The sequence below is a fragment of the Terrapene carolina genome, unplaced genomic scaffold, assembly GCF_002925995.2.
Source record: "Terrapene carolina triunguis isolate 2854851 unplaced genomic scaffold, T_m_triunguis-2.0 Scaffold233, whole genome shotgun sequence".
Taxonomy (NCBI): Eukaryota; Metazoa; Chordata; order Testudines; family Emydidae; genus Terrapene; species Terrapene triunguis.
This window is the reverse complement of record NW_020664584.1, coordinates 5,571,489-5,585,730: the sequence shown is the minus strand read 5'-3', so window position 1 is coordinate 5,585,730 and position 14,242 is coordinate 5,571,489. Positions and strand designations below refer to the sequence as shown.

Here is a 14,242-nt window from a genome sequence, read left to right as displayed (position 1 = left end):
TCGCCCACGGTGGGGCCTGTGTCCTGGGGCGGCTCGCCCACGGTGGGCTGGCTTAGTTTCTCTTCCTCTGGACTTTCTGTTGTGGTGGGAGGATGCTGCCATGGGGGGCTCATGGGGGTTGGTTTAATCTCTATGGCTTCCATCTGAAGAACCATTTTTGACATTTCTTTTTCTCCCAGGTCAGTTGTTTCTCTTCCAGTCCCTGACACGTTGGAAGTTGCTTCCCCTTTCCACATGTCCTGTTTTTCTGACTCTTTCAGGCCTTCTGCCAGGATGGAGCTTTGTGCTGCATTGTACCTCTTGCCTCCCTGTTGAGAGAGCTCAGTCTCTCCACCTTCACTGGGGAGGGGACCAAGCTTTAATTCTGCCATCGGTTCTTGTGGGTCCTTGTCCCTCGATTCCTTTGTTGCAGAGCGTGACTCGGATTCAGTTCCACCTTTCGATTCACTGCCTATTGACCCAGCAGACTCCTCTTCCTCTGGTGCATATGCCCCCTTCTCTGCAGTACAATGTCCTAGGGGGCGTGTCTTTTTGCTAAGCTCTAGAACCTTCTCAGCTTGGTCTGATTCTATAACTGGTTCATCCAGCTCTGACTTTCCTTGGCCACCTGCTGAGGAAGTGGGTTGGAACTTGTCCTTTCCCCTTATAGCTGTTGGGTCAGATGCTGGTTCAAGCTCAGGGCTCTTCCCTTTTTCATCTGAAAGGTCTGTTTTGGGCTCCAGGCCCTCTTTTTCAGCAGAACAAGGCTTTTCTTCCTCTTCGAGTCTGAGATGGATTTTACTCTCCTTTTTGTCTCCTTCTGTAGCTCCTAAGTAGAAGATCCTCTCTGCAGCAGAAGACATTGTCTCGTCATCACTAGACTCCACATTAGCTTTAACACCCTCAGAGGTTGGGCTAGGTATTATGGACTCTTCCTTATCTGAAGCTGGTGAGACAGACCCAGGCTCTTGCACGATAGCCTTTCTTTCTTTCTTTGGAGGTTCTGGCCCAGAAGGCTCAGACCTTGGTCTTTCATCTGCTTGGGAATCTTCAGGTTGTTGATTTTGCTCGGCTTGGCCTTCCAAAGAGCCAGCTAGTTGCTCAAGTTCATTAGTTATCACCTCTTCTTTTCCCTCCTTGGACTTCTGCTCTTTGCCATTCTCAGATGGCTGGCTTTCTGCCTCCAAAAGGGGGTCTTCTCTGATTTCGCTCTCAGACACTTCATCCTCCCACACAGACTCAAAATCCTCTGGACTAGCAATCATTTTGTCTCTTGCATGGGTATCCAGTTTCACACTTGCTGGTTCCTCTTGTGCTACTGGTTTTTTGGCTTTCCCTACTGCAATGTCCACTTTGGATAAGCTCACACTTATTTGCTCCTCTGAAGTACCTGCCCGTACGTCTTCTTTCTTGGTTCCAATAGCTTTCTCTAGAGCAAGCTCTTCCAGCCTAGAAGTTTCTCGCTCTACAAATACCCAATGCTCTGAACCCTGTATTGCAATTTGAGCAAGAAGAGTTAGCATCAAACATACTTTACCTAAATAGCTGATCACTGTTTAGTTAAGTAACAGAAGGCTGTATTGACTAAACCATTATTACTCATACAACAACTGATTCAGATGTGTGTATAAAGGAGCTGGCAAGTAACCAACTGATAGCAGGTATTGAAATCTAGGGGCCTGATCCTGTGTAATTGGTGCTGAAGTCAATGGAAGAGAAGGTGCTTAGCTTTTCACTGAGTTGGACCCCTAGCCCTTTTCGAATGCTCGGGACCAAATTCTACTCTCGGCTACAGCTGATCAATTTTTTTTTTTCAAAATTGGCGATTTGGGGGGGGGGGGGGGGGAATGGGTCTAACTTATCCTATAATATATTAGTGAAACGATCACCATGTTTTTCGAACAGTTGTAGAACAGAACTAGTTGAAAGATGCTGAAATTTAGAATTTTTCACTGACATTTTGAATGAAAAACAGGATTAAATTTTCTAGAAAATGTTCATGAAAATTTGGCCCCATTTTTCAAGCAGCTGACCTACGCCCACGCACTCTGACTGCAACGAAGCCATGTCATATTGACACAGGGGGTAAGCAAGGAGAGAATCTGACCCATACTCAACTCTATTAGCAATCTACAGCTCAGACTGGTTCCAAAGCCAATCAAAGCTTCATAGAACCTCACAGGAGATTTTCAAAGGAGAATTAGGTACAGTTCTTTATGTATAGTGAGAATGTTTTTAACAATTCTAGAAATCTCTGATTTTGCCACAGCTGTTTGCTAGAAAGCATCACATCTGTTCAAGAGCATTTGTGTCTCTGCTAATTCATCTGTCTATAGAGCCCCTTCTCCTTTGAGATAGAGCCCACCATCCAGTTAGCACAGGTCTGCGACCCCGAGTCAGTTCCCAAATTGGTGGTCCCATGATATCACCACTTCCTAGACATCCTTGACGCCCATGGAGAGTTTGGCATTGGCACACCGAGTCACATGAGCATGGACTGCAGTTAGATCTTCCCCTAATTTCCCAGCTCTCCACACAAACCTGATCAGAGGCAACAATTTATCTGAGTTTCCAGCAATTCAGAACGGGGCCCATCACAAAATACAATCTAGAAAAAGAAGGATTCAGGTCACAACAGCTGTTATAGCCACAAACACTGCAGTAAGGACCAAGAAAAGCAGTACAACAAGCTACAGTATACTGCAAAAAGGCAGCATCCTGCAGCCGGAACGTGGAAAGATATTTGCTATTCAACACCGTGCATCTAGGCTGCAGAGATCTGTTGCTACACAGTGGAGTGGGCTGCCAGATCATTATTAATTATTAATATCATTAGTATACAGGCACCACGTTTTACACTTTTCATGTCACAGGACAGCTAAAAACTTTACAAGCTGTATACACACAGCATTGCTGGAGTTTAGCCATTGCTGGGGTGGAAGGTGGGAAATCATAGAATCGTAGAACTGGAAGTAGGGTGACCAGATGTCCCGATTTTATAGGGACAGTCCCGATTTTTGGAGCTTTTTCTTACATAGGCACCTATTACCCCCCACCCCCTGTGCAGATTTTTCATACTTGCTGTCTGGTCACCCTAACTGGAAGGGACCTTGAGAGGTCATCTAGTCCAGTGCCCTGCACTCATGGCAGGACTAAGTATTATCTAGACCATCCCTGACAGGTGTTTGTCTAACCTGCTCTTAAAAATAACCCACTGGAATGCAACAGCAAGAGGATGGGAATTTTCTTCAACAGGAAAGTCAAGCTAACGGTCTACTCCAGGGGTAGGCAACCTATGGCACGCGTTCCAAAGGCGGCACGCAAGCTGATTTTCAGTGGCACTCACACTGCCCTGGTCCTGGCCACCGGTCCGGGGGCTCTGCATTTTAACTTAATTTTAAATGAAGCTTCTTAAACATTTTAAAAACCTTATTTACTTTACATACAACAATAGTTTAATTATATATTATAGACTTCTAGAAAGAGACCTTCTAAAAACATTCAAATGTATGACCGGCACGCGAAACCTTAAATCAGAGTGAATAAATGAAGACTCGGCACACCACTTCTGAAAGGTTGCCGACCCCCGGTCTACTCCAACGTCACGGGATTTGTACCATTCGCACAGAGCAGCCAGGACTTCAGGGTGTGTTTATTTAAAGCTCTCACTTGGTATGTAGTCTCTAACGACACTGCTGTGCTGGAGCACATCAGAACAGAGAGTGGATTGAGTTGCAACTGAATCAAAACTGCAGCATCTTCATGCAGCAACAGGTTTGTTATGCTCAGCGTACTATGCTGCAGGGAGCCCGTGCTGGGATATGGATTGTACTGCAGTAGATTCCCAGCACAGTGTAGCGGGGGGCAGAGAGACGGCATACCCTAGTGTGGCCTGCTGTAGAAGACGGTGTCTCCTGAAGCGGACCATGCTGATTTTCTGCAGCGCAAAACAGCAGATTTCAGCACCAAAGGAATTTGCAGTTGGCTGCACTGCTCCTCTTCCAATAGAGAAAAGAGTGAGTTGGAAAGAGACCTGAGCTAAAATGAGCAGGAACTTCTGTATCCACCAAGGGCCTGGGTACCGGCGGGCACGGATGGGGGCGGGGCAGTTAGCACTGTGTGTTCGTGTTGAACTGTGTACAGCTTAGTCACGTTGTGTCATTCGGAGCAGAAGGTGGAAACCTAAGTCCCAAATACTAACTGCAGAGAGAGTGAAAGAAAGAGAGAAGAAAACTGGCAAAGGGGAGAGAAAACGAAAAAGGGGAGAGGAAAAAAAAAGGCAGGAGAAAGGAAGAAAATGCTATAGAATGAAAAAGCTGCCATGGGGGGTGTGTGTGGGGGAGGAGAGATAAGAGAGGACTGTTAAAATCAGGGATAACTGAAATGACCAGTGAAAACCCTCAATCCAATGTCCCAGCCCTCTCCCCCAACCTATAAATATAAATGGCAGCACCCCCCCCCCCCCAAAAAAAAGGCCATGGGGATTTGGGCAGACAGAGAGAGCTCATTTCTCCCCCTTCATTTGCAACAGTTGGGGCAGTTACACCCCTAGTGAGCTGCCCCCGGAAGTGGGGAATGGTTTGTGCACTAGCACTCTCCCTCGGGTGTTCTGTCAGAGGAGGCCAGCTTTAAACAGTGGCCGGCCCTCACTAGGAGAACTGCCTACCTGGAGGATGCCCTGACTCAGCGTGTCTCCTGGGCACACCCTCCTCTGCCCTGGCTGGTGTTGGGACTTTCAGGAAGCGCCTCCTGCTGGCAGTCCAAGGCAGAGAAGTCAGGCTCGATTGGGCCACGTAGCAGGAGGCAGCTGGGGCCAGACGTGGACTAGCTAGAAGGTCACTCAACTGGCTCATTAGGAGAGAAGCGCATGATGTTAGAGGAGACACCAGCAGCCAGGGGAGAGAGAACTGGAGCTGGCAAGTCCAAAGTGGCTTTAACAACGGATCTTCTTTCAGTGGCAGGTGCTGACACTCTTGGCATGAGTGGTGGAAGGATTTTGCAGCTGTGCTTTGGTCACCATGAATTTCTCAATGAAGACAGATCTGGCCAGAAAGGAGGTAAAACAACAACCCCAGGGGAGAGCCCTGGGTCCCATGAGCCAACCTGTGTGAAGATGATCAATGACTCCTCTCTGGCTACAGATAAGGTTGTCAGATACCTCCGTGCCCACCTTGTGTGGTAACTGGGAGGGTGGCATGAGAAGTGGAGGGATCTGGTCAGACCAGGTTGCACGACCTCACCAACTCAGTGCACAAAGGACCCGCTTGTTCTTTTCCCCTCAGTCCTCTCGAGCGTGTCTGCCATCTGCCTAGGCCCAACTGGACTGAGAGAAAAAAACTAGGTTGACCGGAGCTCTGGAAAACTGAGGGGAGAACAAGTCGCTCGTTCTCATTCCTGAGACAACCTGCGGTCTTGCTCTGCTGGCCCACTGGCATCCCCATTTAGCTGGAGATGGAGCCTTGCCAGTCAGACCATGTTTAGTTGCCTGGCTGTTGCCTCAGATCCCAGCACCACAGAGGAAGTGGCATCTGGGCCCCGAAGTGTTCCTTACAAACAGCATGAACCCCAAGAATCACATCCTGTAAAAGGGGACTGGGGATGGGGGGGCGGGAATTGTGGGAGGAAGAGAATCTAGTTTCAACTGGCCTTAAAAACGAAGGCTCCAAATGATTTCCCTGCATACAAGGTGGACTTGGACATTTGACTCCATGGAGGGAAGGAGAGGGGGGCATTATGCAGCACCATGCGGGGGCAAGCGGGGGCCTCCATCCATTTCTTAAACACACTCCAAACTAAAGAACTCGGTGTTATCCATTAAGAGCCCGGGTTGCACAAGGACAAAGCTACAGCAGCCATACATCAAACCCTCAACTCACAGCCATAAACACTTGGAATTAAATAGAAAACAAAACCTGAAATCAATCCAGCTCTGCACTGGAGTGTTCTGAATCACCAAATGCCTCCAACAATCAGAGGGAAAGATGCCAGTGCTAAATGCACTCCGTGCTTTTATGGCCCCCGAGTGGTGTTGGGTTTTTTATTTTTTTCAAAATAAACTCTATGACGGAGGTTTTTTGTCCAAGCTCCATTTCCATCCTAGGAGTGCACAGAGCTAGCAAGAGCGGACACATTTAATAAAAAATCATCCCACAACATCGGGATGCAGAGGGACACACCACAGATGGGGGAAAGCTGCTGTGCAGCCTGTATCATACCGATCCTACCAGCCTCTCCTGGGGTGATCAGACCATTTCACTGCAAACCTGCTTGAACGATAACGATTCTGGGCCTGATTCCCCGTGGTGCGACTCCACTGTTATGCTGGTAACGCCGCTGAAATCAAAGGTGCCAAACTGGAGTAAGGCAGTGGCGGATCAGGTCCTTTTGCTAATAAAAGCCACTGGCCCACTGCGTTCCAACAGCTATCTATTAGCTAGCTATTGTTCGAACAGCCACCAAATCCAGACGTGAGGCCCACGTTTTCAAAGGACTGTGCTTGCCTCTTTGCCAGTGCATCCTTTTGGCAGATGCAAGCCCTTGCACTTGCACGGATGGAGCTACCTGCTTTGCACCAATTCAGCATGTACAGTTAGCAGGGTCTTTGGAAGGCATTGCCCCTGTCGTTTACTGGACAGCTATTGCCAGGATTTTAAGGAGCTGTTTCCAGTGAGCAGTTGTGATGAGTCCTATACACAGACCTCTGCCTTGGTGTGCTGCTCTGAGTGAGAAGGGATGGGGGAAACTCTTGGCTTAAACACTTTTGCTGGATACAGACACAATTATGTACACGTTTGGGGAGCAGGGTGGGGGAAAATCCAGAGCATAGTTCTGCATCTGATTATCCGAACAAACTGGAGTGAGGCATCCGACTGTCCTGTCAAAGAGCCCCCAGGGCTCCTGAGAGCACCAGAAACTCAGCTCCTTTCCTCTCCAAAACAGGGCTGTTTAATTGCAGCATCTTCCATCCTGCCCTTCTGGGCACCTCTGCAACTGCACTTTGTTACATCAGACTCTGCTTTAGGTTCTGTCCTCACTATGGCTCGAACTGCGCTAGAAACAATCCAATTTAGAAAGAGCTGGCAAGCATTGGGCTCCCAACATATTCTTCCAACACAGTTGTTCACAGAGGATAGAACGTTTTACCAGCCGTGCTGCCCATGAGGGGGCTAACCTAGGGTGCACTTTCTCAGCAGGGCGATTGGTAACCACGTTGGGGGTGGATGCAAAGCAGGCTGCAACTGTGCTAGGTTGTAGTAGGGTTTGGAAACAATCCCCAAAGCAGTTACAAGCTACCAGGTCCGCCAGGAGATAACTGAGCTGAGGGATAGCGTCCAAAGGCTCACCATCGCACAGCCATATCTTAACAGGGTGCAAAGGCCCCATACGCCCCTCTCCCTCTCCTGGCTCCAAACTCTGACAGCCTCACATCTTCCCCCCTCATTGAGGTAGGTTAATCAGAACATGTCTCTCAGGTCCCCTTGGGATCTGTCTAGGTGGCAGAAATCACCACGTTCAAGCACGGATCTGCCCCGACCAAGCTAGAATCTGATTCACTCTTCCCTGTGTGGACAGAGAAAACTCGCATTAGGGGAACCATGTTGTAGCCTAGTTTTCTTCCGCCTAGTGGAAAGTTCCATGGTAATATTCCCCTCACGCACACCCCACCTCACCATACCAAGAAATCGATACCACATGAGAAACATAAAGAGCAATGACACCGACAGACTCATTTCCCTCCCAGAAGGGCAAACACCTGAGAGTGAGGGCATACTGGATACCACAGGGGCGCTCACTCCACTGCGTGTGTGTGTGTGTGGGGGGGGCTCTTTTATGAGGGTTTAATATGGGTATAAACCAAATTTTCAGAAGCATCCATTGATTTGGGGGTGCCTGACTTGAAAGGCCAATGGCTTGATTGTGCGCCGGGCCGAGAGGCAGCAGCTCCATTTAAGGGGAAGAGGCAGGAGCTCTGCTCCTCTGGAATTCAGGCCCCAACATGGGGTAGTAGCAGTGCTCTACCTCGCAGGGGTGTTGTGAGGGTAACTACGTTAAAGATGGTGAGGTGCTCACGCACTGTGCTGATGGGGGCCATCTAACTACCTAAGACAGACAGTAATTGCTCCGAGTTGTACTCTGTTCTATACCACGCCCATCACCATGGTATCTGAGCTCCTAAAATGTGAGGCACTCCAAATTAATGGACTCTTGGAGAATGATGGGCATGGCCCCATATGTTCCTATAGCGCCCTTCATCCAGAAGGGTCCCGCTGTGCTTCACAAATGGTGGGCCAAACCCTAGGGTCCTTGCTCAGATTTTACTCAGGCAAACCCCCTTTTCTGGAACGGAAGCTTTGCCTGAGTGAGGACTGCGAAAAAACAGAGTCTGCAGGTGTCAGCCCAAGATACATCACTTCCCCCATCACCCAACTGGACCCATCTCCAGGGAGCAGGGCAGCATCTGGTTAAAAGCACATAGCAACAACACTACCCAACCATTTAGGATAGGAGGTGAAGAAAGTCACCACAACCAAATGCAGGGGAGCTTTAAGTGGGTAGAATGTCCCATAATTACCCCAAATGGACTTTGGCCAGCACACCAGGGTTAGCACCTCCTCTATTGAGAAAAACACTCAGGGATCCTCAGGGAATAGTGGTCTGCACCTCAGATTTACATCTCTGAGGAGACAGAGCAGCTCCAGCACAGCACCTAGCTCTATTCTGGGTCACTGACTTAAAGAGAACCATCTCCTGATTGAATTACCAGCACTACCTCCTGCTGCACCTTGGTTTTCCTTGGAGGGCTCGGCTCCCACCCAAGAACTGACTAGACCCAACCCTGCTTAGATTACCAGCTTCAACACCATAGCTCTAGGTGGTATGATGGAAGAAGTGCTCAGCCTCGATGCTTGGTTTCTCTCACCAACACTGCAGCCAAGCCAGTATTCTCTAAGACAACGTAAAGAGGCTGCCAGGTCAGTATTGATTACTAACCCTGCTCCAGAGATCAGTGCAGGACTTGTCTATGCCTCCACACACACCCCCTTATCACTGGGTTACGATGGGAGAACCAGCTCAGAATATGCCTCGTTAGCAGCTGACTGGCTGCCCACGCGTGGCTGGTGCATTGGCAGAAAATCTTCCCAGGGGCCCTGAGGTGGATTACACAAGGGGCTACAAACAGAGACAGCCTGGCAATGGCTGTCCAGTAAACAAACGGAGACAAAGGGGGGTGGGGGAAAGAGAGAGAAATGGAAAGGCTGATGATAACCTCAGGAGAAGAGACAAGGCTTTTCTGGGTGAAAGACTCCATGGATAAGGCAGCTCCGTGCTCAGCTGAAAACTCCTCTAGGGAATCCTCTTCAATCCTCTGTTTCAGCAAGGGAAGCCCGAGCACCCACAGCCGGAGGAGGGGGGGGGGGGAAGAGAGAGAGAGAGAACGAGAACGAATGAATAAATGAATGAATGAATGAATGAGGGTCATGAATATTCCAGCTCCCCAGCTGGGGCTTCGTGCTTTATCCATTTGTTTAAAAATCTCATCCCCGCCCACCGCCAGTGACTGCAGACCTGCTGAGCTGTGCACTCCTTTCTGCTGACCTCAGCTCCCCCGCGGCCTGCTCGCCAGCATGAGCCCGGGCACAGAGCGATCTAGCCCAGCACCCACCGGGCAGTGTCAAGGCTGAGCGCCGGAGGGGCTGATCTGCAGGTAGTTACTCCCCCACCAGTGACAAGCACCCCCACCCAGAACTCTCTCCCCGACAGGTACAATGGACCAGGGTGCCTGCCCCTCTGAGGGCCAGAAGCCTGAGGCTAGGCAGCCCTCCTCACTCCTCCGATCCAGCTGAGAAGGGGATGGGGTTTCCCTTAAAGAGCTGCAGGAAACTGCTGGGAGAAGGGGGCTGTAGGAGATGCCAGGCTTCTGCGGTACCCCCCAAGGAAGGGAGATACCAGGTAGAAGCTGTGGGTAGAAGGCCCCACTTGGAAGTTTTGCTTTCTATTAGTGGTGATTTGGAGGCAAGGGCTAACGACTGGGTATGGCTGATAGTTCCCCAGGCTATTGCCCCCATCTTCTCAGCCACCCTCATTGCTGAGCCACCCCTACTAGGTACCAAAACCTGCCCCCACACACCCCAGTGCCAGGATCAGCCGGAGATCAGCACTCGGTTCGAGGAGCCCATGTCAGAGGGATCTCAGGCCATAAAACCTCCTTAGCCTGGGTTAAACGCCTGTGTCCCTTACCCCACTGCTGCTCTACAGCCTCAATCAGCTGAGAGACAGCAATGGGCCTGCCTCACGGTCCTGGCAACTGCAGTATGAGGCTTGCCCAGGCTAGTTGCTCAGAGAACCCTTCCCCGTCTCCAGGTCAAAGGGCTGGGGACCACCAGCACCATTATGGCTACGAGCAGTACTGATACAGCTCCACAGGTGTGCATGGCACTGTACAGACAAAGCACAAATCTGGCAGCCAATCCAAGATAAAGCTGGCCCTGCAGCTGGGGCAGGGAGGGGGGACAGAGAGAGGGCCTTGTCATTTAGATGCTGCTCAAGTCTTCTGTCCTCAGCCAGGAATTGAGGGAGTCAATGCTCGAAGCTAACGGCAGGTGGCGCCCTTTACCAGCAAAGCCCAGACGCCTGCTGCGGCTTTTCACCCGTGTCTTAATTGAAACAGCCAGTCTCCCGCTCTCAAACCACCTCAACCTGCTTCTCCACAGGTCAATGTCCAAGCCATTGCCTAGCAGAGCACAGTGCTCGCTGATTTCACCTGCCCTTCCTCATTTCTGGGTCACAGCCCCAGTGGGGGTTAGCTCAACATGCCGCGGTATCTGCTGCCCCGTTCCCCTTACGCCGCAAAGGGCTGCGCACAAGATCCCAGCACTACAGAGCCATCTGCCGAGCTACCCTGCAGACAGAACGGAGCATCAGCTGGCAAGCACAGCGCCTCTGAGGCCTACCACACCCTTCTCCCAGCACTTCTGGAGCAGTGAGGGCTGGAAACCCTCAACATCAGCCAGAAGCAGCCAGCCTCTCCCCCGCCTACCCCAGCAAGCCCAGAGCCCAGTGGACCCGCTTCTCAGCTCCATGTCACGCATGGAGGACATATGCAGAATCTAGCACAGAGCTGCGCGCTGGCACCAGAGACAGCTCAGCCGGCATTATGCGCTCACTTCCCTCCATACTGCAAGCATGGGGAGATTGGCCATGGAGAGTCCTCAGGCCTGACTCCTCCGTAGGCATCCCCGAAGCAAGCAGAGAAGCCATCACGATAGGAAGGAAGAGGCAAGACACCCAATGGGGGTTCCAGATAGGAGCACTGGCTCCAGCCACAGGGTGCGCTACACAACCTGCTCCCCTGGCTGGAGCAATGGAGCCATGTTGGCCAATCCCTGCATGAGATGGAGGTTGGGCTTAGTCCTCACTCAGATGCCTGGGTGTGGCACTTTCTGTGGTGTCAAGGGGTAAGCAATGCCAAAGGCTAGGGAAGAGGTCAAATCCGGAGGCCAACCCCGGGCTGCTGCCATATGCACACCCTTTACTCAGGTTCCACTCAACCCTTTCCTGGGTAGCGCAGAGCACAGGGCACCAACTATACTCACCTCCCACCAAACCACAGACACAAATCAACAGAAAACCCCCTTCACAAGACAGGACAGAACGAACCTCACTGGCCTTCTCCGGGGTCCCCTTTGGTGTCTCATCCTCATTCTTGGGTGAGGAAGAGGCTGGTGATGAAGGCAGCCTCCTGTCCCGGTCCCTGTGAACCAGCTTGCTGTTGGGCTCCTTCAGCGTCCTCTTCAGCTCATTGATGCTGGCCTGGTGCTTTAGCAAAACGTCTTCTGGTTTGTCTAAAAACTTTGGGAGGGAGACGGGAAGGTAACTAGCGAGGCAGAGATTGGATCGCTGCGGGGAAGGGAGGGCCTGCTTCATGGTGAGCCTGAATTTGGGATCTCAAGAGCCAAATGTGCCGGGAATCACCCTGCAGACTAGGACAGCTCCAGGGAACAGCTGAAAGTGACCAGCAGAACTTACAAGTACTTCCTGGTACTTATCAATGTGCCCCTTTCCCATCCTAAAGCCCAGCTCCCTGGGATCCAAATGTCAGGCCAGGGTGAGGCCGATCCTAGCCGATTCTCAGTAATAGTAGAACGGTGGGACTCAAAGGGGAGTCACCTCCATTCCAGTCATCTCTAGTCTCTACTAGGTTCCACTGTCCTCTGTTAATTTCTGCTGGAGGGTCATCATGCCCCAACACCCCTGAAGCCAGTAGGCCAGATCTGTTCCAATCGATTGTACAGAGTTGCCAGCTGGAACCAGTTGAAAATGTTCTACTGGACTTTCCATAAGGCTTCCCTGGAACTGGATTCTGGCGATTGGTCCAAACTTGGATATGGGCCTCCCCCGAGTGCTACGGTGTCTAGAGGTTTGGGTTTGGCCCATTATAAAGATAACGATTCAGGGGTGTTCAGGTCCATGCACTGATTCAGGCCCTATCTCTATAGCAGACCCAATCCTTTCCATAACATGTGAGGGTTGTGAGACCCCCTATTTCTGCACTAAGGATGGGCGAACCCATTCAAAAAGAAGAGCCAACCCCAATTTTTGCCCCGAATCAAACCTGTTTGGAGGTTCAAAAAGGTTCAGATAAACTTCTTCCCTGCCCTTATTTTGAGTTCCTGTAGCGGCCTGTCCATTTCTGGGTCCTGTGCAGGACTGCAGGAGCCAAGAGGCCTGAGAAAGGCCCTTCTCATGAGAAGTCCAGCCAACTTTGCAGACCCAAGAGGCTCAGAGAAGTTTAGGATAAGAATCCAAAATGTTATCTGCATCCTAGAACCGGCCGTTCTGAGGTTCGCCGATCACTAGCACAAGGTGTTACTGGGGTGCACATGACAAGCGATGGAGAATGGCACATGCAGAAAGTAATGAGGGATGAGACACACTATGGAGGGAACAGGACCGGGCACCTACAGGAGCTGGGAAAATAAACCAACCAGCTGGGGCTGAACAGCAGATCGCTCACCGAAGGGGCTTGCCCTTGTGCTGGATGCAACGGCAGGGATTTTAGCTAGAGCATCTCTTTGGGAAAGACTCCCCGTCTTGATTTAAAGACCACCAAATCCCCATGTAAATTGTGCCAAGGGTTAATTACCCTCACAGACCTCTAGCGAAGACTAGGCAATAGCAGCCTGGTTCTGAGCTGACAATGAACCATGCAATAACCCTCCCTAGCAAGACCCATCTTCCAAGAGCATTATGCACTAGCCCTCATGCTCCCTATTAACCGATAGCTGAAACAGACAGAGGAAGATCTTAAGTGACTTCCCCAAGGCCAGTGCTGGAGCTGGTCCTGGAACTCAGCAGGCCAGGCCACCTGGCCAAAGCTCTCGCTAGGAGAGGAACCCTAGGAACGGTTCAGTGGGCACGAGGGTTTGTATCTGAAATAACACCTAACTGTGGGGCAGCATCTCTCCATGCCGCCCCACGCCTCGCCAACGGAATTACCGAGCCTAGGTAGGAGCCGCCATGTGGAGTTCTGAGCCAGGCTGGCATGGAGATAACGCTGCGAACTGGAAGACATGGGGCTGGGAGTTGTGAGTCTTGTTCTGCTCCGTTAGAGGGAGCCGGAGCCCGCAGGAGAGGGTTGGACACAGAAGAGACACGAGGAGAAGACGTAGAGGAGTCAGTAAAGAGCGCAGTAGCCAGGACATCCCAATGGCACGATGACCCGTCTGTAGTGCCATGGGAGGGCTCTTGCTCACACACATGAGGCGAGGAGAGCTGCCTTACTTAGTGGGATAGAAGATGCTGCTTGTGCTTCGGGGAAAGCTTCCGTGTGCTTGGCTACTACATTTATCTGACAGTTCTCCGGAGCGGGAGGCTCCCCAGAGACGCTTGGGTGCATCTTGTATTCCAGTAAATAGGGTGACACATAGTATGGGGGGGAAGGGATGGGGTGCTTGTTGTTTTAAAGGAGATGGACAATACAATGCACCAATGGGCAGTAAGATGCTCCAGAGACAGAATACCTCCTGCTTGTGCCTGGGGGTGGTTTCCTGCTCCGGCTGGCAGCAAAGAGAGGGTGAAAGGAACCGGCACAGTCAGTCAAGGTAAGTTATCACATACATCACAGTTCAGTTTAACACAGGACCCTGGGCAATGCCAGGGGCAAAATCAGCAACATGAGCTTCCCCACAGCAGTGCCCTAGCACTTCCAGTCGGGACTCCTGCAGTATGAGCTTCCCCACCGCAGTGCCCTAGCACTTCCACT

At 51.0% G+C, this 14,242-nt stretch overlaps 1 protein-coding gene across 1 annotated transcript in view; it reads right to left on the bottom strand.

Moving 5' to 3' along the window:
• Nucleotides 1–14,242, bottom strand: part of EPB41L1 (erythrocyte membrane protein band 4.1 like 1) — a 151,348-nt gene that overhangs the window by 18,474 nt on the left and 118,632 nt on the right. Inside the window, exons 14-15 of the mRNA XM_026656757.2 lie at nt 14,001–14,036; nt 11,638–11,829 (exon numbers count right to left, since the gene is read on the bottom strand). Coding sequence (XP_026512542.1) covers nt 11,638–11,829; nt 14,001–14,036 — 228 coding nt within the window. The remainder of the gene's footprint in view (nt 1–11,637; nt 11,830–14,000; nt 14,037–14,242) is intronic.